The following is a 24,560-nucleotide window of genomic DNA, read 5'->3' on the forward strand; positions in this document are numbered from 1 at the left end:
TGAAATAAGGACTAAAAATATCTAAAAAATCCCTCATTATCATATATATCACACAACATTATTATTATTATTATTATTTCTGTACAATTAGAATTCTCCAGCAGATGACACCACACACAATATACAGATTGTGATTGGTCTTTTCCTATAAAAAATGAGCAGATCCCCTCCACCTTACCCCCCCCCCCCCCCCTTATTCAGGGTGGATCTCTCATTATACTATTCCGGGTGGAGGGTGATCATGAGTTTTCTACTCTCACCCCGATCTGGGTCATCCGTGTATGGGGGGGGGGGGGGTTAATGTCCCGGAGATAAGAAAAGAGTTTCTGACTTTCTATAGCCGAAAAGAAACTTCCAATCACATCGTGCGATACAAAGTATCAAATCATCCGATTATATCATCTTCCCTAGACTCATTATACAGTAATCATCCTCCTCATCCCTCTCATCATCATCCTCATCCTCCTCCCCCTCCTCATTATCCTCATCATTATGCTCCTCATCATCATCCTCATCATCCTCATTATCCTCACCATTATCCTCATCATCATCCTCCTCATTATCCTCATCATCATCCTCTTCATCATCATCCTCCTTATCCCCCTCCCCCTCCTCATAATCATCCTCCTCTTCCTCATCATTATCCTCATCCTCACCATCATCGTTCTCCTCCCCCCTCCTCATTATCATCATCATCCTCCTCATCCTCATCATCCCCCTTCTCATCCTCACTATCATCATCATCCTCCTCCCCCTCCTCACCATCATCGTTCTTCTCCCCCCTCCTCCTCATCATCCTCCTCCTTCTCACCATTCTTCTCATTATCATCATCATCATCATCATCCTCATTATCATCATCATCCTCCTCATTATCCTCCTCACCATCCTCCCCCCTCCTCATCATCCTCATCCTACTCCTCCTCATTATCCTCCTCACCATCTTCGTTCTCCTCCCCCTCCTCCTCATCATCCTCCTCCTCAACATCCTCCTTCTCACCATCCTCCTCATTATCATCATCATCCTCCTCATTATCATCCTCATTATCATCATCACCATCATCCTCCTCATTATCCTCCTCACTATCCTCCCCCTCCTCATCATCCTCATCCTACTCCTCCTCGTTATCCTCCTCATTATCCTCCTCCCCATCCTCATCCTCCTCTTTATCATTATTATTATCATCATCCCTCTCTACAATCCTATTATTATTATTATTATTATAATCAGTCCTATAGCGGAGTATTGGGGGGGGTCATGTATTATTATTATTTTATTGTTTTGTATTTGCATTATTATTAATACAGCTACTTCTATTAATAATAATAATAAAATAATAATAATAATAATAACAATAATAATAACAATAATAATAATAAGGGGTCCGGTGAAGACTATACACAGACGGACGATGTGGAGGGATCGGTGTCTCTCTATTAGTCAGAGATTTTTTGTTCCTCCTGCATCTAAGCGCTAAGAAAATCGTCCGATCTGATCCCATACATGAAGAGATGGAGGACAGCAAGTCTCCGCCGATCAGCCCCATACGATTATCTCCGATGTGTGTGGAGGATTGTGCAGATAATAATTGTAATAGATGGTCCGGAGGTAATCATTGTATGGCCGATGTGTGGAGGATTGAGGAGATACTAATAAGAGTACTATAGACTATTCTGTAAATAATAATTGTATGGGCGATAATAATTGTACAGATGGGTCTGGAGATAATGGCATGAAGGATGTAAGAAGATAATAATTGTATGGGGATAATGATTGTATGGACGATGTCTGGAGATAATAATGGAGATAATTGTGCAGCGGGTGAAGTGAGTCTCCCTTCCTCTGTCGGGCCTCCTCCGTCCTCTGAACAGGTCGATGTGATTGACAGCTGGGAGGACCAATCAGGGGGCGAAGTCTGACTTAAAAAGTCTTCTGGAGTCCAACCCCCATCTACATGTCTGAGGACCGACCGACCGGAGGAGACACACAGCCTGAACCCCAGGAGCTGACACTCAGGTAGGACTCCGCTATATATCCTCATCCTCATCCTCCTCACTACTATCCTCATCCTCCTCACTGCTATCCTCATCCTCCTCCTCTTCATTCTTCTCCTCATTGTCGGAGGATTTCTTCTCTCTGATCAAATTCTTTTTTTGAGTTCAGGAAGAAAATTCATCAACAAAAATCCGATAATAAAATATCATATCGCACGATTATAATTATAATAATCGATCTATAAGTTCCCCGATCGGCAGATTTTCCGAACTTTTCACACAAATGGAAAATAAAAGTTTCTTCTCAGAGGAGAAACATCGTCCCGAATTCTAAATAGAGAAATATCGGCGACAAGATGCGATAAATTCAGAGGAGAAAACCCGACAATAGGAGACTATAGGAGAGAAATCATATCGATCGGAAATACTAATATCGGGTGTAATTATTATGATGAGATGATATCGGTGTCATTATTGTTACTGTATAATATCGATCTTATCATTTATTAGGGGATAATATCGGTGGTATAATAGATAATAATATAGGTGGTATAATTAATAGTAGATAATAATAATATCTGTGTCATTATTCTTATTGGATGATATAATATGTAATAATTATTAGGAGATAATATCGGAGATAAAAGTTATCGGTTGTGTCTGTGCCGAGTTATTTCTTTTCCTTCTTTCCCGATTTTCCTGTCCGATCTCCTATCGGGGGCTCTGGGGGGAATATTGTCTTCTTGTCGGATATTATAAAATCTTATAGGTGATGGAAGATTTGGATACACACTATACAACTTTTGTTGATTGATTTCCTTTAGATTTACCAAAACCAGGTAGTGTGGGGCCTGACTGATTGCATACAAATTGAAACAATTAAGGTTTCACCTCCATATTATTATTATTTTTATATGTTTTTTGGTAAATCTAATAGAAAAAATCTAAAGAAAATTGTGTAGTGTGTATCCAACCGACAAAATCTTCTTCTTCTTGTTTTTATTTTCTCTCTGATTATTATTCTGATGATGATGATTGGCTGTGTGTGTGCGGATCTTGTCACGTGATTGCTGAGAATTGGACTTTTTTATATTTTACTAATTTATTTTTTATAACAAAAATAATAATTAATAATAAGAAGAAGAATTTGTATAATTATTATTGTAATGAGGAGGAGGATATGATGATGATTTGGTGTGAATCTTTTCATGTGATCGGTGATAATTGGACATTATTATTACTATTTTTATTGTAAATAATCTTTTTTGATTAATCTAAATTTATTGCATTTTTTTCATACAAAAATGTAATTGTTATTATTATTATTAGAAAAAAGAAGTAATAGTAATATAAAAGTATCAGATTATAATCAATAACATGAAAGAAACCGCACACACCCAATCATCATCATCATCATCATTACTATAAGAATAATACAAAGTATTTATTATTATTGTTATTTAAAATAATAGAAAAGCCCAATTATCACCAATTAAAAGAACGGCACACAGCCAATCCTCATCATCTTCTACACTAAGAGTAATGAAAATAATACAAATTATTATTACTATTATTAATAGTATTAACAAAAGTAATACTAATAATAATAATAATAATAATTTGTATTATTCTTATTGTAGTGAAGATTGGCTGTGTGCTGTTCTTTTTAATTGGTGATAAATGGGCTTTTCTATTTTATTTTAAATAATATTAATACATCATTTGTGTTATTCTTATAGTAATGATGATGATGATTGGGTGTGTTTGGTTCTTTTTATGTGATTAATTATAATCTGACACTTCTATATTATTATTATTCTTATTTATTTTGCTAACAATAATAATATTACCAATAGAAATAATAATAATAAATAATACATCCTGAATAATAACAACAATAGTAGTAGTAATAATAATATAAAATAGTAAAAAAAATAATAATTAATATCATTTACTTTATTCTGATTGTAATGAGGAGGACAATGACGATTGGCTCTCTGAAGTTCTTGTCAGGTGATCGGGATAATTAAACTTTTCAATATTATTTTTTATTATTTCTTTCTATAAAATTAAATTTGATGTGATTAAAGATTGCGGAGTCAGCATTCGATATCGGGACAATTTTTGGTTCGGCCTGACGAAGATTTCTCAAATTTCTTCCCCAGTCATTTCATTCTTGGAACGGTCGCAGAGTTCTGATAAACTGACAAATTTCAGACAAACTGATTTTCTGCGTTCGCCGTTCTTCCTGTGATTGATGGCGAAGTTGCCGTGAAGTCGCCACATCGTCTTCATAAAGTGGTCACATACCGTCTGCCAAGAAATGTTTTTTATTTTTGGAATGACGGTTTGTTACATTTTTTTGAGCGTCTTTGTGATTTTTTTACAATCATTTTCATTCGTTCTTCTATTCAAATATTTGTCAAATTGAAGGAAAAAATTGTCCTGTCTGTGGGAGATTTCACAATTAATTATTTGCAGCAGTGCAGTGAAGTGACGTGTCTGGGAATTGTTTTCTGCGCTCGTACGATGTCAGGGCGATCGGTTGTGGCGGCGGAGTAGATGATACCTATTAGGTCACCTTCACAATTATATTGTTCAGTTTGTTGAACTTTGGAATTTTCTTGAGATCTCATCATCTGCCTGTGTGTGTGTGGCCACCCATATATACAGAATATATACAGGGGGCAGACATATATACAGTATATACAGGGAGCAGCCGTATATACAGTATTTAAAGGGGACAGCCTTATATACAGTATATATACAAGGGACAACCATATATACTGTATATATACAGGGGACAGCCATATATACAGTATATACAGGGGACAGCAATATATACAGAATGTACAGGGGGCAGCCATATATACTTTATATATGGCTGTCCCCTGTGTATATATACTGTATATATGGCTGCCCCCTGTATATACTGTATATATGGCTGCCCCCTATATATATATACTGTATGGCTGTCCCCTGTATATATACTGTATATATACACACAGTATATATGGTTGTCCCTTGTATATATACAGTATATATGGCTGCCCACTGTATATATACTGTATATACAGGGGACAACCATATATACAGTGTATATATAAAAGGGACAGCTGTATATATGTATACAGGGCGGCCCATCTGATGGTGGCTTTATCATGGCGATATGACAGGCGGGGTGCCTGGGCTGAACACGTATAAGATGCTGAATCTGTACAATTTCTGAGAGGTCTACTGGCCATGAACAGCCCAATCCCACCCAACCCAATGACCGAATCTGATGTCCCAGTCAGATGACCCAACCCAACGACCAATCCAATGACCCAACCCAATGACCCAATCCGACAACTTGATGAGATAATAAGGTGAGGTGATTTGGACTTCTCCAGGAGGGTCGGTCAAAGACGTGATCCCATAGGATGAGATTGGTGGGAATTTACATTTCACAGATCAGTTTGAGGGGCCTCAGGCTATGGCAGCACTCCGCGCCTTGAGGGTCATCATGTGACCCATCTCAATTTGTGACTAATCTTTATCCCAATCACACAGATAACTAGTCAATCCCCCAACAGATGGCTAGTCCTTCTCTACCACCACACAGCTAACTAGATCCCAGTCAAACTTCCCATTACACAGATAATTGACCTATATCAATAGGCACCCCCCCCCCCCCCCCATCACACTGCTAACTGGAATGACCCACTGACAATGGCGGACTGGTGGCTTTTGGATGAATCTTAAAAGGGATGGATGTATAGATAGATGGGAGGAGGGAGGAATGGATTGGTAGAGGGATGGATGGATAGGTGTTGGTGTAGGGAATGGAGATGGGTATGTTTGTTGAAAGGGATGGGTGTGTGGATAGATGGGAGAGTTGGATGGATGGCTGGATTGGTGGAGGGATGGATGAATAGGCTTAGGAGTGGATGTATGAATGGATAAAGAGGGGGGTATATGGATAGGTTGGGCATGGGTGGACGAATGGACAAATTCGAGAGATTGATGGGGGAAGTTTAGATAAAGGGTGAGTGAACAGATTTAAGGGGATGAATAGATGGATGGGGGTGTATGGATAGATGGAGGAATGAATTATGGGATGAGGAATGAATTATGGGATGGAGGAATGAATTATGGGATGGATGAGGGATTCTTGGGTGGATGAATGGATAGGGAATGCATGGATGGAAGGGTGAATGGATGGGGGATGGATAGATGCAGGGATGTATGGAGGGGTGGACGGGGAATTGATGAGGGATAGGGAAATGGATGAAGGAATAGGGCTCCGGAAATGGTTAGATGAAGGGATGGATGGAGGGATTAATGAAAAATAGGGGAACGCATAAAGGAATAGATGTCATCCTGGTGAATGTAAGGTTGGCCTCCATGTCTGATGTGGGATGTCTGAATGATTGGATATTCCATTTTTGCAGGCCCCGGCCAGGGATTAGGATTGCTTGGGTTCATTGTTTGGGTTGGGTCCGTTGGCTGATTAGGTCCGTTGGTCAGATGGGTTTGGTCCGTTGGTTGGGTTGGGTCCGTTGGCTGATTAGGTCCGTTGGTCAGATGGGTTTGGTCCATTGGTTGGTTGGGTCCGTTGGTCAGTTGGGTTGGGTCTGTTTATTGGTTGGATGGGTTCGTTGCTTGGTTGGGTTGGATCTGTTGAGTTGGATCTGTTGGTTGTTTGCGTTGGATCTGTTGGTTGGGTCCATTGGTTGGTTGGGTTGGATCTATTGATTGGTTGGGTTGGATCTGTTGGTTGGTTGGGTTGGATCTATTGGTTGGTTGGGTCCATTGGGATGGACGGGGAAATCATTTATTTTCTGTTTAATAAAATTCGGAATTGTGGTGTCTCCCGGTGAAGGACTGTTGGGCGTCAACCTTTCGGCAATTTGTTTCTGAGACTCACCCAGAGGGCTGACCTATCACCTGATTAACCCCTTCCCTCTCACTAGCTCATTACTGCCCCTTCCTGGAGTAGCCCTGTATTCCCTAGGTTTGACGCTGTTGAGGCAGGCTGGTATTGGCCACCTTCAAGCAGACTAAACCCGGCCATCATTTTAGAAGACTTAGTCAAAGTCTGTTGGTGATGTGATATCGGCACAATGATCGCCGAGCGGATCTGCTGTTTGTAAAATTTAAGGTGGAATGGTCGCCTTTCAAAAAAGTTTCTCCAGTTTGTTAAAGCTGAGTTTGTGTGTCACTTCAAAGTGACAACTCTGTTTATATTTATGATTGTTATTGTAAAATGACAACAAAATTTTCTGATTCTGAGTATCGCTAAACCAGTCTACGTGTTATCAGAGTCCATAATAATGGGGGAATTTATTTTAGAAAGATTCCTGGATCTGTGTACCCCTTGGCTATGTCACAGCTACCCACAGTGCCTTTAGAAATTACCCCAGGACCTTCCACTGTTATTCTTTTTTTTTCCTTGGCTTTTCACAATTACACTTGGGTCTATTACAATTAACCTGGGCCTATCACAATTGCCCCAGGGGCCTGCCATAGTTACCCCTTGGCTTTTCACAATTACCCTTGGACCTGTTGCAAAACCCCTGGGCCTAGTTTTTTGTTTTTTGCAGGTGGGACCTCGGTGGTTCATGGTCTTGCAGGTGGGAACTCGGTTGTTCTTGCAGGTGGGAACTCGGTTGTTCTTGCAGGTGGGAACTCGGTTGTTCTTGCAGGTGGGAACTCGGTTGTTCTTGCAGGTGGGAACTCGGTTGTTCTTGCAGGTGGGACCTCGGTGGTTCTTGCAGGTGGGACCTCGGTGGTTCTTGCAGATGGGACCTCAGTGGTTCTTGCAGGTGGGACATTTTGGGGATCCTCCAACGTTCACTGAACAGAAGATGAAGGACCCCCTGTGTGTGAGTGGGGGGGGGCAGTTTCGGGGTCACCGTTGGGTCAGAACAGAGCAGCGTTGGTGGGTTTGGGGGGTTTTTTTTGCAGAATTTATAACATCTGTTTGCTTTCAATCGATTAATTGTTTTAAATTTTTTGTACTTTCATCGGACAATCTGAGATTTACAGATAATTGAAATATCGGATAGAAGGAGACCGATTGCTCCCAGAATCGGCGTACGCTCACTCTGATGCAGCGCTGGAAATGTCGCCGTTTTAATCATCTGTGTATGGTTTTTCCTGCCTTATATCTTCTCCCCGGAGCTCCGGGAAAACCGAGAGCGGCCACTTGATATTATGCGCGTAATTGATTCGCTCTTCAGCGCTATTTGCAAACATGTATTAGAGACTTAAAGAGCTTTTAATTCTGGCGGGGGGGAGGGGAGGGGGGCGATGAAACCGCTGCGAGTTTTCATTTGTCCCTCCGCCACCGAACATATGAAGTGATTAAAGACTCTCAATAGGCATCAGTCACGCTGCATTAGGCGGGAGAAAGCTAATTATCCCAATTAGGGGTCTGATTTATAATTAATGGAAGGGCCCGGTGATAATTGGATGTTAATGGATCAGAGTTTTTTTGTGTGTCTGGCAATCATCTCCCTTCCCAGAGGCCGCAATGAATGACAATGGCAAAGTCTGATTAGGGCAGAGTTTGATCGGCGCCCCGGGGAGGTTTGTACGCCGTGTGATGATCTGGGGGACGCGGAACATCTGATCCCGGGGTGAGGGGGGGGGGGTGCTTCCATCCCAGACAGCTGATTGGTTGGCTCAAACAATTCCACAGAGAAATGTTTTTTATTTAGTAAATGGCCCCCTTCAATAGTCCTCTCCCCAACGGATGTAGGAAATATAGGTAAAGAGGAACAGGACGAATTTTACGGATTCTCTTCTCGCAATTTTACAGGAAATTTCTATCAACGTTTCTAAACTGAAACTAAAAATGAGATCAAATTTACGGCTCTCCGTCCAACTCGCTTTTCATAATCGCTGTCCGAGTCTTGTCTTCCTCTCCGGACTTCCAGATATTTATTGCGGAGATTAGTGTCAGATCTCAGCAACCGTCACATATGGAAGGTCCCGAGGGGGTGGGGGCAGGGAATGGGGTCAAATCTTTCATTATCTTTGGTAATATTTCATCCTATAAATAAATGATCACCTACCTACTCATGTTCAGTAATAGGCTTATCTTATTGATAGAGATCAGAGATATCTCCGGGTGCGGGAAATGTCAGGGCTCAGGAGAAATAGAGGGGTCGGTCAGGCAGGTGACAGCCAGAGAGGGGACACTTAGAGAGGGGTGGATTGAAGGGGTCGAACAGGTAGGGATCAATTGGAGAGGAATCAGTCAAACGGGTATAAGTTGAAAAGGGGGTGATTGGAGTGGGGTTGGTCAGGGAGATGTCAGTCAGAAATAAGTCAATCAGAGAAGGTCAGTCAAAGAAAAGTCAAACAGGGAGGGGTCAGTCTTAGAATGTTTGGTAAGGGAAGTGTCAGTTGGAGTGATTTAATGAGAGAAGGGTCAGTCAGAGAGAGAGAGGTTGGTCAGGGAGAAACATTGGTCAGGGAGGTGTCAGAATGGGTCAATCAGAGAGGGTCAGTTGGAGAAGGGTTGGTCAGGAAGGTATCAGTTGAAGTGGGTCCATCAGACGGAGTCCATCAGAGAGGGCCAGTTGGAGTGAGTTGATCAGACAGGGATAGGTTGGAGAGGGTCAGTTGAGGAAATCTTGGTCAGGGAGGTGCCAATTGAAAAGGCTCAGTCAGAGAAGGATCGGATGCAAAATGGTAAGTTTTAGAAGCACTGGTCAGGGAGGTGTCAATCAGAGAAGGGTCAGAGAAGTGTTGATCAGAGAGGATTGGTTGAAGGAATGTTGGTCAAGGAGGTGGTGTTTGGAGTGGGTCAATCAGAGAGACGTCAGTAGTAGAGGGGTCAATTGAAGAAACGTTGGTCAGAGAGGTGTCAGTCTTACAAGGGTTGGTCAGGGATGTGTCAATCAGAGAAGTGTTGGTCAGAGAGGGGTCGGTTGAAGGAACGTGGTTCAGGGAGGTATCAGTCGGAGTGGGTCAGTCTTAGAAATGTTAGTCAGGGAGGTGTCAGTTGGAGTAGGTCAGTCATGGAGGGGTCAGCTAAATAAATGTTGGTCAGGGAGGTGTTGGTTGGAGTGGGTCAATCAGAGAGGAGTCAATAGGAGAGGGGTCGGTTGAGGAAACATTGGTCAGAGAGGTGTCAGTCTTAGAATGGTTGGTCAGGGAGTTGTGAGTCAGAGCGGGTTGATAAGACATGGGTTATCAGAGAGGGGTCAGTCTTAGTAGCATTGGTCAGGGAGGTATCAATCAGAGAAGGGTCGGTAGGAGAGGAGTCGGTTGAAGAAATGTGGATCGGGGGGGTCTGTTGGAGTGGGTCAGTCAGGGTGGGATCGGTGGGAGAGGGGTCGGTTGAAGAAATGTGGGTCAGGGAGGGGTCGTTGGAGTGGGTCAGCCAGGGAGGTGTCGGTAGAAGAGGGGTCTGTTGAAGAAATGTGGGTCAGGAAGGGGTCGTTGGAGTCTGTCAGCCAGGGAGGTGTCGGTAGGAGAGGGGTCGGTTGAAGAAACCTGGGTCAAGGTGGGGTCGGTTGGAGTGGGTCAGTCAGAGAGGGATCTGTAGGAGAGAGGTTGGTTGAAGAAACATTGGTCAGAGAGGTGTCAGTCAGAGCGGGTTGATCAGACATGGGTTGGTCAGAGAGGGGTCAGTCTTAGAAGTGGTGGTCAGAGAGGGGTCCGTTGAAGAAACGTTGGTCAGGGAGTTGTCAGTCGGGGTGGGTTGATCAGACATTGGTTGGTCAGAGAGGGGTCAGTCTTAGTCATGTTGGTCAGGGAGATGTCAGTCGGAAAAGGTCAATCAAAGGAGAAGTCGGTCGGGGGGAGGCAGGGGGGGGCACCCCCGGCCTATACCGGAAAGTTCTGGAAGCTACCTGGGACTGCTGGCTGCGTCTGGCTGTACAATAGGAAATGCGATGTACCTGATTCCAGGATTAGTGAGAGCTGACAACATAATCAGAACTGTTGGAAAAAAGACACTTTATTAAATTGAAGAGAAATCTCAGTGATTGTCCTTCCCGGCTGTAATAACACGAGGAGGGAGTATACAGTATTACATTACGGTGGCTTTGTGTGCTGACATTCTGTGTGTGGTCTGACTTACCCGCAGGTGGGCCGCGACCGAGGAGGGAACGCTGCGCCCTCTGAACAATTAGGAGTTGTGTTACTGCTGACAGGTCACCCACCTTCCACCTACCACCGCCTGTCTACTGGTCCTATACCTGTGCTGGGAATATAGCCACCTATATTTGAGAGTATGAGATCAGCAATATATATGTGCACTGATAACATGTGTATATACAGTGCTGTATATATAACCAGGAGATAGAAAAGTGATTATGATAATACTGTATATATACTGTACATTAAAGATATATACTGTAGGTGGGTGATTATAATAATAGCTATATAATCGAGGCCTATAGATAAGTGATTATGAATTTATTTCTATCTATATGGTTTGTGGGTTGGTACACCTCATTGGCCTATGTTACCATCCTAAAGACAGTACGGTATAACAATCCTATAGGCAGTAAGGGGTCATCATCCTCTGGACAGCATGGGAACACCATCCTATAAGCAGTAAGGGGTCATCATCCTCTAGACAGTGTGGGGTCACCATCTTATAAACAGTATGGAGTCATCATCCTATAAAGAGCATAAGGACTTCATGATATAGACAGTATGGGGGTCACCATCCTATAGATAGTATGGCTTCACTATCCTATAGATAGTATGGGGTCATCATCCTATAGACCATATGGGGACACCATTCTATAGACAGTATGGGAGTCACCATCCAATAGATAGTGTGTGTTTGTCATCATCCTATAGACCATATGGGGGTCACCATCCAATAGACAGTATGAAGTCATCATTCTTTGGACAGTAAGAGGTCACTATCCTATAGACAACAGGAGGTCTTCATCATATAAACAGTATGGGGTCACCATCCTATAGAGAGGATGGTCCCCTGAACCATCCTCCACCATCCTATAGACAGTATGGGGTCACTATCCTATAGACAGTATGGGGTCACTATCCTATAGACAGTATGAAGTCATCATCCTCTGGACAATACGGGGTCACCATCCTCTGGACAGTATTGGGTCACCATCCTATAGACAGGATGGTCCTCTGAACCATCCTCCACCATCCTCTGGACAGTATGGGGTCACCAACCTATAGACCATATGGGGTCACCATCCTATAGACAGTATGAAGTCATCATCCTCTGGACAACACAGGGTCAATATCCTCTGGACAGTATGGGGTCACCATCCTATAGACAGGATGGTCCTCTGAACCATCCTCCACCATCCTTTGGACAGTATGGGGTCACCATCCTATAGACAGGATGGTCCTCTGAACCATCCTCCACCATCCTTTGGACAGTATGGGGTCACCATCCTATAGACCATATGGGGTCACCATCCTAGTATAGACAGTATGAAGTCATCATCCGCTGGACAGTACGGGGGTCACCATCCTCTGGACAGTATGGGGTCACCATCCTATAGATAGTATGGGGTCACCATCCTATAGACAGTATAGGGTTTCATACACAGGCAGTATCATGGTGGACACAGGTGATGTCATGGTGTACATAGGCGGTATCATGGCAGACAGAGGTGGTGGTGATATCGGTAAATGAGTTGGCATATTGTCAGTTTCCTGAGCCCGGCAGTTTTAAGTTCTGTTATATGAAATATTTTATGATATCAGACCGGCTGAACCCGTTTCTTGGGGCAATTTGCTGGAATAAATCGCTCTTTAATTGATTCTTCACACTGATAAAACAACTCTGAGCGGCTGTGTTTTGTTAGCTGAGAGCGGCGCACATGGCGGATAGGATGTCCTGAGAGGAGAGGAGAGAGATAGGAGAGAGATAGGAGAGGACAGTGAGAGGAAAGGAGAGGAGGAAAGTGAGAGGAAAGGAGAGGAGGAGAGTGAGAGGAAAGGAGAGGAGGAGAGTGAGAGGAGAGAGAGGGAAAGTGTGAGAGAGAGAGAGAGAGAGAGAAAGAGAGAGAGAGAGAGAGAGGAAGAGAAGAGAAGAGAGAAAGAGGAGAAAGAAAGGAGAGAAAAACAGAGAGGAGAAAGAAAGGAGAGAAAAACAGAGAGAAGAGAAAGAAAGGAGAGAAAAACAGAGAGAGGAGAAAGAAAGGAGAGAAAAACAGAGAGAGGAGAAAGAAAGGAGAGAAAAACAGAGAGAGGAGAAAAAGAGAAAAGAAAAGGAGAGGAAAGGGAAGTGAGAATAGAGGAAGAAAGGAGAGAGGGGAGAGAGAGGACAGAAGGTGAGTCACTCTTAGGGGGTAGAGAGAGTGAAAAGAGAGAGAGGAGAGAAGGGGAGGAGAGTGAGAGAAGAGAGACAATAGAGGGGAGTGAGAAGAATAGAGAGATTGGGAGGGGGGAAGCAGAGGGAAGAATAAAAGGAGAGGACATAGAGAAGAGGGAAGAAGAAGAAGAGGAGAGGAGGTATAGGAGAGAGAGAGAGGGGGTGAGGAGAGGAGAGGAGAGAGAGAGAGGGGCAAGGAGAGGAGAGGGAAGAAGAGTAGAGGATATAGGGGAGAGGAAAGGAGAGAAGAGAGGGGGCGAGAAAAGGAGAGAGGGAGGGCGAGGAGAAGAGAGGACAGAAGAAGAGAGGAGAGGAGAGAGGAGAGAGGGAGGGCAGAAGGTGAGACACCATGGGGGGGGGGGGGATTGAGAGAGAGAGATAGAAAGGAAAGATAGAGAGAAGATATATGTCAGGTGAGGGAAAGAGAAGAAAGAAAGTAGAGAGAGAGATGAGATGAGTGGAGAGGAGACAGAAGTTGAGCCACCATTGGGGGTAGAGAGAAGGAGAGAGCGGTAGAGAGGAGAATATAGACAACTTCACTAAATGTAAAGTAAGCGATGACAATCTCATTTCTGGTTTTGTTCCTCTTTGGTGATAAATTTGGTGTTTAGTGAATTGTGACGTTCGATGTGTTGTGTCCCCGTAGGTCCGCCCGCTATGCAGCATTACGGAGTGAACGGATATTCGCTGCACGCAGTCAATTCGCTCAGCGCCATGTACAACCTGCACCAACAAGCAGCGCAGCACGCCCAGCACGCCCCGGATTACCGCCCCTCGGTGCACGCCCTCACCCTGGCCGAGAGACTGGCTGGTAAGAATTATGTGACCTCCAATTTTTAGTGGGAGGAGCGGATGGGATTGGTTCACTCAGAATAGCGCAGGGTTCGTTTTACCGCCAATAAATATTTCTGCAGGATGATGGGCAATGGGGTACGATGAGGATTGCAGATGGCGGTAACACGGGGACAACCAATAAGATTCTTCTCTATTTTCCAATATTAGACATCTGATTGGTTCCTGTGGGTGACACATGGGGGGTTATTTACTAAAGGCAAATCCACTTTGCACTGCAAGTGCACTTGGAAGTGCAGTCGATGTCGCTCCGACGGGAACATGCAAGGAAAATAAAAAGCAGCATTTTAGCTTGCACATGATTGGATGATAAAATCAGCAGAGCTTCCCTCATTTCAGATCTACCCCTCAGATTTAGAGCGACTGCACTTGCAGTGCAATGTGTATTTGCGTTTCGTAAATAACCCCCATTGCTCTTTACAATATAGTGAATTTTCTTTTCACACTGACCTAAAATCCTGCGATTTAGCACCGGCGGAAGCTTTCTGTACTGAGAAGTGAGAGGAGACCTTTTACAGCTGATTGGATGTCAATGTGGATGTCATCTCAGAATTTTACCTCTAAAATATCGAAATAAAGCTGAAAGGTGATCTCCTCCTTTCATCAGTGCCAAACTGTCCAATGAAAGCCTTCCAGGTGCAACCGCGTAGGTGTAAGCCCCGCCCACTTTGAGGCCTGGTGAACATTCTATAGTCAGGAATGATCATTTAGAAGCAGACAGTGAAAACAGCATGAGCGATTAAATATGTGTGTGGCTCCGCCCACTTCCTGTAATTAAATTGGCCCTATTTTATCTTCCAACGGCTGTACATTTCAAGACATCATCTTGGAAGCTCGCTATGGCTCTCAGCATCGCAAACAGCGAAGAAGTCGCACTGCATTCACGGCTCAGCAGCTGGAGGCACTGGAGAAGACGTTTCAGAAGACGCACTACCCAGATGTGGTGATGAGGGAGCGGCTGGCGATGTGCACTAACCTCCCGGAGGCCAGAGTACAGGTACCTACCTCAAGGTTGGGGACATTGGAGGCCAGGTTGCACGTACCTATGTGAGGGTTGAGGTCATAATAGACTATGGTACATGTACCTATCTCAGAGTTGGGGTCATGGAAAGCCAGCTTACATGAACCTACATCAGGGGTGGGGTAATGGGAGTCAAGGGTACAGGTACCTACCTCGGGGGTGGGGTCATGGAAAGCCAGTGCACAGGAATAGGGTCATTGGAGTCACAGATACCTACCTCAGGGTGGGGTCATGTAAGGCCAAAGTACAGGTACCTTTCTAAGGGGTGGGATCATGGGAGGCCAGAGTACAGGTAATTACCTCAGGAGTGGGGTGATAGGAGGCCAGAGTACAGGTACCTAGCTCAGGGTGGGATTATGGGAGGCAAGAATGCAAATACCTACCTCAGGGTTAGGGTCATGGGAGGCCAGAGTACAGGTAATTATGTCAGGAGTGGGGTCATGGGAGGCCAGTGTACAAAGTACCTTCTTAAGGGGTGGGATCATGGGAGGCCAAAGTACAGGTGACTACCTCAGGGGTGGGGTCATGAGGGACCAGAATACAGGTAACTACTTCAGGGGTGGGGTCATGGTGGGACAGAGTACAAGTACCTTTTTCAGGGGTGAGGTCATGGTTTGATAAGAGTCAATACAATGGGGAGTCCTATATCTCAACAGCAATCTGAGACCAATAACTGTGATGAACGTTCCTCATTTATAGCGGTTTACTTCCTTTGCAGGTCTGGTTCAAGAACCGAAGAGCCAAGTTCCGCAAGAAGCAGCGGAGTCTCCAGAAAGAGCAGCTGCAGAAACATAAAGACTCAGAGGCCAGCAACACTGACAGCAAGGCAGACCCCGCCCCCGCAGAGCCGACAACTCCCAGCCATGACTCCACCAAACCACATACTTCTCTGAGTGAGGCCAGCGTGGAGCTAAACCTAACCTTGTCAGAGCAATCAGCCAGCGAATCCGCAGCTGAAGACCAAACCGATAAGGAGGAAGAGACCAAAAGTCCGCAAGAAGACACAAAGACGGAGAAACCTCTGATCTCCGACTCCAAAATTCCAAACTACAAGAGAGCAAGTCCCAAAACAGGTCAGCCTGAGTTCCATCTCTGTATGTGGGACCACGTGGTACATGGGGAAGCCTGATAGGGCCACTTGATGTATCTAAATGTGGAGGCTTTAATTTCACATCCTCACACGGGGCGCCATATTAGACGTGCAGGTGGAACAGTAAGATACATGGGCTCAGCTTAATTTTGGACTTCTGGAAGCGCAGGGGACGTATATGGAAATTAATCTGTATAAAGGAGGATCCTCCATATAGAGGAGGATGCCCCCCCCGACTCCTATCTAGGGCCCCTCAACTCTCTCCTCTCAGTAATGTCTACAGATATAGATTCTGAAAAGTCACCATACACAGCAACTTCCACCCTCGCCATCCAGATCAGGGACTGTGCCCGGGCTGAGAGGAGCATTGTGGGAGGATGATGTCATCATTCTGCAGCAGTAGGGAGGAAATATTTTCCCCAAGGGTCCATACCAGCTACTGGCAGGTCACAGAGTGAGGGATAGCAGGGGCTGAACTGTATGAGACCGTGATAGATTTTTACACTGGCAGGTCACAGAGTGAGGGACAGCGGGGGCTGAACTGTATGAGACCGTGATAGATTTTTACACTGGCAGGTCACAGAGTGAGGGACAGCGGGGGCTGAACTGTATGAGACTGTGATAGATTTTTACACTGGCAGATCACAGAGTGAGGGACAGGGGGGGCTGAAATGTATGAGACTGTGATGGATTGTTACACTGGCAGGTCACAGAGTGAGGGAAAGCAGGGGCTGAACTGTGCGAGACTGATGGATTGTTACACTGGCAGGTCATAGACTGAGGGATAGCAGGGGCTGAACTGTGTCAGACTGTGATGGATTGTTACACTAGCAGGTCACAGAGTGAGGGATAGCAGGGGCGGAACTGTGTGAGACCGTGATAGATTTTTACACTGGCAGGTCACAGAGTGAGGGAAAGCAATGGCTGAACTGTATGAGATTGATGGATTGTTACACTGGCAGGTCACAGAGTGAGGGGCAGAGGGGGATTTAGCTGTGTGTGTGTGACTGTGATAGATTTTTACACTGGCAGGTCACAGAGTGAGGGATAGCGATGGCTGAACTGTGTGAGACTGTGATAGATTTTTACATAGGCAGGTCACAGAGTGAGAGGCAATGGGGGTTGATCTGTGTGCTATACACACATCCTGAGCATAGAGGTTACAGCAGACAGCTGGGTTTACATATTTGAGCTGGCATCTCAGTCCAGGAAGTAGATGTGGCCCTGGATGATGCCTGAACAAAGATGGCTCTGTCCTTCTGGAGAGAAAAAGCAGATGATATGTCAGGGAAGTTTAGAATAATTCATGTTGAAGAATGAAGTGAAAGGTTTCCAGTCTGCAGACATGAATAGGAAATGGACCCCAAGTATGTAGTTGGTTTGACTGTCTTTGGCAATGGCAGAATGCTCGTTGTGTCACCTTTGTCTTGTTTGGAATCTGCGATCTCTGAGTTCCATCTTGTTTGTATTGCAGAGTCTCCGGTCAGCTCCTCGATGGCGGCCTCCTCCAGCAGCTGCCTTCCTCCGACTCACTCGTACTCCTCGTCTCCTCTCAGCCTCTTCCGCCTGCAGGAACAGTTCCGCCAGCACATGGCTGCCACCAATAACTTGGTCCATTACTCTTCCTTCGACATGGCCAGCCCCCCCACTATGCCCTACCTAGGGATGAACGTCGGCATGGCGCCGCTCAGCTCTCTGCACTGCCAGTCCTACTACCAGTCCTTGTCTCATGCCCAGCAGGTCTGGTCCTCCCCCATGCTGCAGACCTCCGGGGCTCTTCCCAACCTCAACAGCAAGACCACCAGTATTGAGAACTTGAGGCTGAGAGCCAAGCAGCATGCCGCCTCACTGGGCCTGGACACCTTACCCAACTGAGTGCGGGTGACTGGCGGCATTAGCCCCATGGACTTGCGTGACGCCATTCCATGTGTGGAGCCGGCGGAAGAGCCGACCCCGGCAACCAGAGGAACCTCCGGACATGTCATTGGAGACGGTGTCATTCTGTGAATGTATCGATGTGTCGTGTCACCATTGTCCAACCCCACCATGCTACCTACGTGTTTCTTGTGACTGGACACAACCTGTAATCTTATCTATCGTTATTGTGAAAATTTGCACTAAACCTCTGCGTGGCGCCATACATGAACGTTCCTCCCTTAAAGTGACATTCCACTTGGCTTTGCAGGTCATCGGCTGAACGTTGTCCTCCGCCATTCGGGGGTGACCTCTGACCCTTTATTCATTCCCCTTATTTTCTGGGAAGTGAAGCGGACATCGGCGCTCAGGTGTTCAGGGTTAAACGCTGCAGTACAGAGACTTATGGAGAACCAGGTTCATACTACATGGAAGGAATATTCCCCGGTGTGCCGGTGAAATAGGCGGAATTGCCCTTGAAATGTGATGCAGCCATGTAGCTGCGCGGAGTGTGATAGCGGTGAGCGTGAATTGGTCCCGGGTGACGGATCCAGAAGTAATGTACAGAGAAGTGCCCCGGGGTGGTGCAGAGGTTACGCTGTTTATAATGTCTTCCAAACCCTCAGCTTCCCTCGCCTGATCGAAAAAAAAGAGCTTTATATATATATGAGAGCTGAGCGGCCTGCCGCTAAAAAAACGCCAAGCCCCTCAATGAAAACCCCAATCTAGATAATTGTAGAGTGTCAGCTCCTCCGGCGTAGGGACTCCCCATCCTTTCCCAGCACCAGAAACACAGACTGGCCCATCTTACCCTATTATAGAAGAGTTTATACAGCGTCTTCCCCGAGACTGGACGCCATCTGATGCCAATTCGCGCTCTTCCTCTACACCAGCAGATTAGCGATCTTCTCCCTGTACAGACCATTCCCCCCCCCCCCCCCCCCCCCATTGTACGTTTTATTGTATTTATAAATGAATGTGTACAGACGGGCTCCACCCATAAAGACGGATCTCCGCTGTAAATAAAAATGATCAGAAATGGCGTCGCAGTCTCTGCGTTTATTTACGACTTTTGGTCAAAATGAAATAAAACCGCTGATGTCCGCTCCGGTGTTCTCGTCTCTTTCTGATGGAATTTGGGAGGATTTGTTCATAAAAAAAAAGGCGAAACATCGGCAACTCTGCTCCTTGCAGTGACCAATCAGATTCCATCTTCTCTTATTTAATCGGTCACTCGGGGAAGAGCTGCTCGACTATTAACTCTTTTTCTGCTCCGGTACTTTATACATTGCTCCCTTATCGTGGGGGTGGGGGGGGTGGGGTGTCATAAAAAAAATTTAATAATAAAAATCATCATTATCATCTTTATAAAAAATAATAAAATATTATTATAATGAAAATAATATATTAATAATATTATTAATATTATTATTATTATTATTATTAATAATAACTATTATTATATAATGTTATAAAAAATATATATTTTACATCATACTTATTATTATTATTAAAACCACTGATGTCAGCTCCGGTGCTCTCATCTCTATCTGATGGAATTTGAGAGGTGTTCATAAAAAAAGGGGAACATCGGCAAATTCTGCTCCTTGCAGCGACCAATCAGGTTCCATCTTCTGTTTTTTAATCGGTCACTCAGGGAAGAGCTGCTTGACTATTAACTCTTTTTCTACGCCAATAGTTTATACATTGCTCCCTCATGGGGGGGGTCATAAAAAAAAAATAATAATCAAAATCATCAATATCATCTTCATAAAAAATATTAAAATAATATTATAATTAAAATAATATATTAATAATAACTATTATAGAATGTTATAATAAAAATAATATTTTACATCATACATATTATTAATATTATCATTAATATTACCAATAATAATACTAATAATATGTTGTTTTAATTATAGAATTAAATATTATTATTGGTATTATTGTATATTAAAATAATATTTACAATAAGAATTTAAAAAAATATACGTATGTATATGTGTGTGTGTGTATATGTATGTATGTATATATATGTATATATATATATATATATATATGTATGTATGCATGTGTGTGTGAGTATATATATATATATATATATATATATTTAACTATTATTATTACTGCTATAATTAGCAGTAATTAACCCCTGACTGTCTGACAATCATTGGAATGATCTGTTGTTTAGTGTTGGTGTTATCTGTTCACCAACACTAAACACTAAAATATCAGTTCCGTGTGGGGGAGGGGAAGGTGTCACAGAGACATCAGATGACAATAAAGATTGGATGAGGTTATGATTGTCCATGTGTGGTCTCTTCCAACTTTCCAGACCACCCTGCACTGACTGACCAGGCAGACTGGATTATTCCGGCTGCTGAGTCATGTTCCTCGGGGGTGGAGCTGGTGTATATAAACATGAAGGTTTGTCATGTGGGAGAAGTAGAGGTCAGATCCTCTGGCTGCGGTTCCATGTCGGGGGGTTCCTCACATTGTCAGACATAGCACTTCTGCCACATGTCGGACCTTCCAGATTGCCGGTCAAGGCTGACAGACACGTCGTAGAGCTAAATTCCTCCTCTGGTTTCTGTTCTAAGATAATCGCAGAGCTGGATTCTATATGTATACAATGCCCCACGGGGGGGGGGGGGGTCAATCCACATACAGAAGATTTCTTGCTCATTATGAGATGTCATTGTTGTTTTATCTGGTGGGACAATGACCATAGAAGGAAGAGCTGCCCCTAGGCACAGGCCTACAATGCCTAATGGTAAATCCAATTTCCCTTTGACACAAGCCTCTGACAGTGTCATATTTCACCATATTTAGAGGAACCTGCACTGCAGCCATGAGACTGTACATCACCTAGAATGGATGCCATCTCCTGACTCAATATGGCTTCCTCACCGCGGGGATCTATAGATATAACCTACAATCCGCTACATGAGATCCGCCCCTCATATGGGAATGAAAACAGAATGATAAATATTGGAAGATTTCAGTTATGCCTGGAGTAAGACCAGACAGTGCTCATGATACATTCTGTCCTCACAGATTTGTCATTATGAAGTCTTTTACATTTCATTGATGACCAATTATAACAATTATCTCACAAAGAGTAAAATTAATGTAATACCGATATTAGATGATCAATAGACGGATCCCCTCCCCTATCCCCCACACTCAGAAATGATGCATTGAATGTGAATTGATACATTGTATCTGTGGTCACATAGAATCTGATATCAGATGATCAATAGACGGATCCCCTCCATCCTCTGCAATCAGAAATGATACATTGAAGGAGAATTGATACATTGAAGGCGAATTGATACATTGAAGATGAATTCATACATTGAAGGTGAATTGATACATTGAAGGTGAATTGATACATTGAAGGTGAATTGATACATTGTATATACAGAAAAGTGAGTGCTACTACCCATACACCACATAGATAGCAGAGCTCCGAGGTGCTCCATCCATTGATACATTGAAGGAGAATTGATACATTGAAGGAGAATTAATATATTGAAGGTGAATTGATACATTGAAGGAGAATTGATACATTGAAGGAGAATTCATACATTGAAGGTGAATTGATACATTGAAGGTGAATTGATACATTGAAGGTGAATTGATACATTGAAGGAGAATTGATACATTGAAGGAGAATTAATATATTTAAGGAGAATTGATACATTGAAGGAGAATTCATACATTGAAGGTGAATTGATACATTGAAGGTGAATTGATACATTGAAGGAGAATTGATACATTGAAGGAGAATTCATACATTGAAGGTGAATTGATACATTGAAGGTGAATTGATACATTGAAGGTGAATTGATACATTGAAGGAGAATTGATACATTGAAGGAGAATTAATATATTTAAGGAGAATTGATACATTGAAGGCGAATTGATACATTGAAGGCGAATTGATACATTGAAGGCGAATTGATACATTGAAGATGAATTCATACATTGAAGGTGAATTGATACATTGAAGGTGAATTGATACATTGTATATACAGAAAAGTGAGTGCTACTACCCATACACCACATAGATAGCAGAGCTCCGAGGTGCTCCATCCATTGATACATTGAAGGAGAATTAATATATTTAAGGAGAATTGATACATTGAAGGAGAATTGATACATTGAAGGAGAATTAATATATTTAAGGAGAATTGATACATTGAAGGAGAATTGATACATTGAAGGAGAATTGATACATTGAAGGTGAATTGATACATTGTGGGAGAATTAATACATTGAAGGTGAATTGATACATTGGGAGTTACTGATTGGAGCACACAGAATCTGGAGCATCTGTTCATGATAACCAATCAGCTTCTATCTTCAGCTTGTTCAGTTAAGCTTTAAAAATGAAAGCTAGCAGCTAATTGGTCGCCATGCACAGGTGTTCTGGTCTTAGGCGCGGTTCACACTTTTGTGGGGGGATAGCGGGAATTGCGCCTGTTCCCGCACCAGCAACCAGCCGTAGCTAAAACGTGCCACTCAGACGCGCGGAACTGTTATTTATTCTTAATGGCACCCCCCCACACATCTAAACGCACAGTGTATTTGTGGGTGCAAGAAATCGCATTGGTGTAAAAGGACATTGCAATATCCCCTGTGGCTGCAGGTTTAGATTGGTGCAGGGACCTTTTTTTCTGCGGTTCCAGGAGGTACAGCAGCCCATTTAAGCCCACTTGGCTGCACCAAACATGTAGGTGTGAATCTAGCCTTAGTAAATCCCCCCCCCCCCAGTGTATCTGAGATCACATTGAATCCAAAGAAATCAGGGAATTGCTTTTCAGGTGATCTGATGAATGAAGTGAATCTTGCAGCTTTTGCCATAAGGTGACGCATTGGAGACGCCGGCTCCGAGGAATCCACCGCGCACAATACTGAACATTGACGCATTTCCTGACTTTCTATTGGGGATAGATTGTCTCCCGTCGGTGGGGTGGGATATGAATTGGCAGAATGTTATGTTTTTTCTGCATGATAATGACAAACGCCCCCACGGGGGGGGGGTCACACTTCTACACACGGCGGTAATGATGGCCCCGGGCCCTCTGCAGCGTCTGTAGCGATGAGTCACAATGGCGACAGCTGTGCTCGCATTGTCCACTTCTGGGAGCTTACAACAGCCAATCAGGTGATGGGGAACTTCTAGCCATTTTGGCTTTCATTCGATTGGCTGTCAGGAGTGAACGAAGGTGCGCAGATCTGCGCCATTTCGTAGAATCTTAGTGAATTCTGCTGACTTTCAGTGTGGCAGGAACTCGTAGCTTCCGGGATTGGACATCTGACCAATGTGTGAAAAATCTGCGTCGCATGTGCAAAAAATTCAAATCTAAATATTGAATAGAAAGATTATATATATATATATATATATATATATATATATATATATATATATACACAGTATATATATTAGATATAAAAAGGATGCATCAAGTTACTGCCGCTGTGAGAGAAATAGTTAGATATCAAAAAGACGAGAAAAAAAAAATGAATGGCCAGCAGCCATCAACAGTAAGGAGCCATGATTTACCATAGTGATCCCTGGCGGAGATTTCCACACCGTGCCAGATTTCAGATCTTTGAGAATATTTCAAGTACAATGAGACCACTGACCAGACAGAGCAGAAGAGATGCAGAAATATTGTATTTCAGTGTCTTCATAACAATAAACTAATATAATAAAAAATATAGAATAATATATAATAAAAAAACATAAAATAAAAAAATGTATAATAATTTTTAAAAAATGGAATTTGGGGGGTTAATTATGAAAACTGAAACATCAGCAGCAACGTTCTCATCAGCGACCAATCAGTTTCCATCTTCTACTTTTTTGTTATTTAACTTGGTCATTCGGGGGAGGAACTGCTCCACTGTTAACTCTTTCTCTGCTCATTTATACACAGATCCCTTCTTATCAGGAATCATATTCTAATAATAATAACTAGTAGTAGTATACAGAGTTCATTTAGCACCAACAGTTTGCACAGCGCTTTACAACATCAATATTAATAATAAGAAGAAGCATAATAAAACAGCAATATAATAATAATAGTAATATTATTAATAATAAAAATCAAAATAATAAATAAATAACAATAATGATAATAATAATAATAATAATAATATTAATGCATTAACCAGACATGTTACAGATGAAACACATGGACATGTACATCACAAGGATATCAGCAAAAGACGGATCTATCCTATAAAATGAACAGATTAAATGTTCAAAATAAATTTTTGTATACTTGTATTTATCAAACACAAAGAACAATCTAAATAATAGGATTAATAAAATTAATCAAAATGTACTATTAATATTATA

At 43.2% G+C, this 24,560-nt stretch overlaps 1 protein-coding gene across 1 annotated transcript; it reads left to right on the forward strand.

Moving 5' to 3' along the window:
* Positions 1–1,898: 1,898 nt before the first annotated feature.
* DMBX1 (diencephalon/mesencephalon homeobox 1) lies at positions 1,899–19,222 on the forward strand. Its single transcript, XM_073591498.1, has 5 exons — positions 1,899–2,015; positions 13,951–14,115; positions 14,975–15,153; positions 15,896–16,250; positions 17,742–19,222. The coding sequence occupies exons 2-5, from the start codon at positions 13,962–13,964 to the stop codon at positions 18,140–18,142; spliced, it is 1,089 nt and encodes a 362-aa protein (XP_073447599.1). The 5' UTR covers positions 1,899–2,015; positions 13,951–13,961; the 3' UTR covers positions 18,143–19,222.
* The last annotated feature ends 5,338 nt before the right edge of the window (positions 19,223–24,560 follow it).

The sequence above is a fragment of the Aquarana catesbeiana genome, linkage group LG07 (genome assembly GCF_042186555.1).
Source record: "Aquarana catesbeiana isolate 2022-GZ linkage group LG07, ASM4218655v1, whole genome shotgun sequence".
NCBI lineage: Eukaryota > Metazoa > Chordata > Amphibia > Anura > Ranidae > Aquarana > Aquarana catesbeiana.

Bases quoted from the DNA above. Each gene is read 5' to 3' on its own strand.
- DMBX1 (XM_073591498.1), top strand. From the start codon at position 13,962: ATGCAGCATTACGGAGTGAACGGATATTCGCTGCACGCAGTCAATTCG. The intron at 15,154-15,895 runs GTACCTACCTCA...CTTCCTTTGCAG, and splicing joins TCCCGGAGGCCAGAGTACAG to GTCTGGTTCAAGAACCGAAG. The intron at 16,251-17,741 runs GTCAGCCTGAGT...TTTGTATTGCAG, and splicing joins GAGAGCAAGTCCCAAAACAG to AGTCTCCGGTCAGCTCCTCG.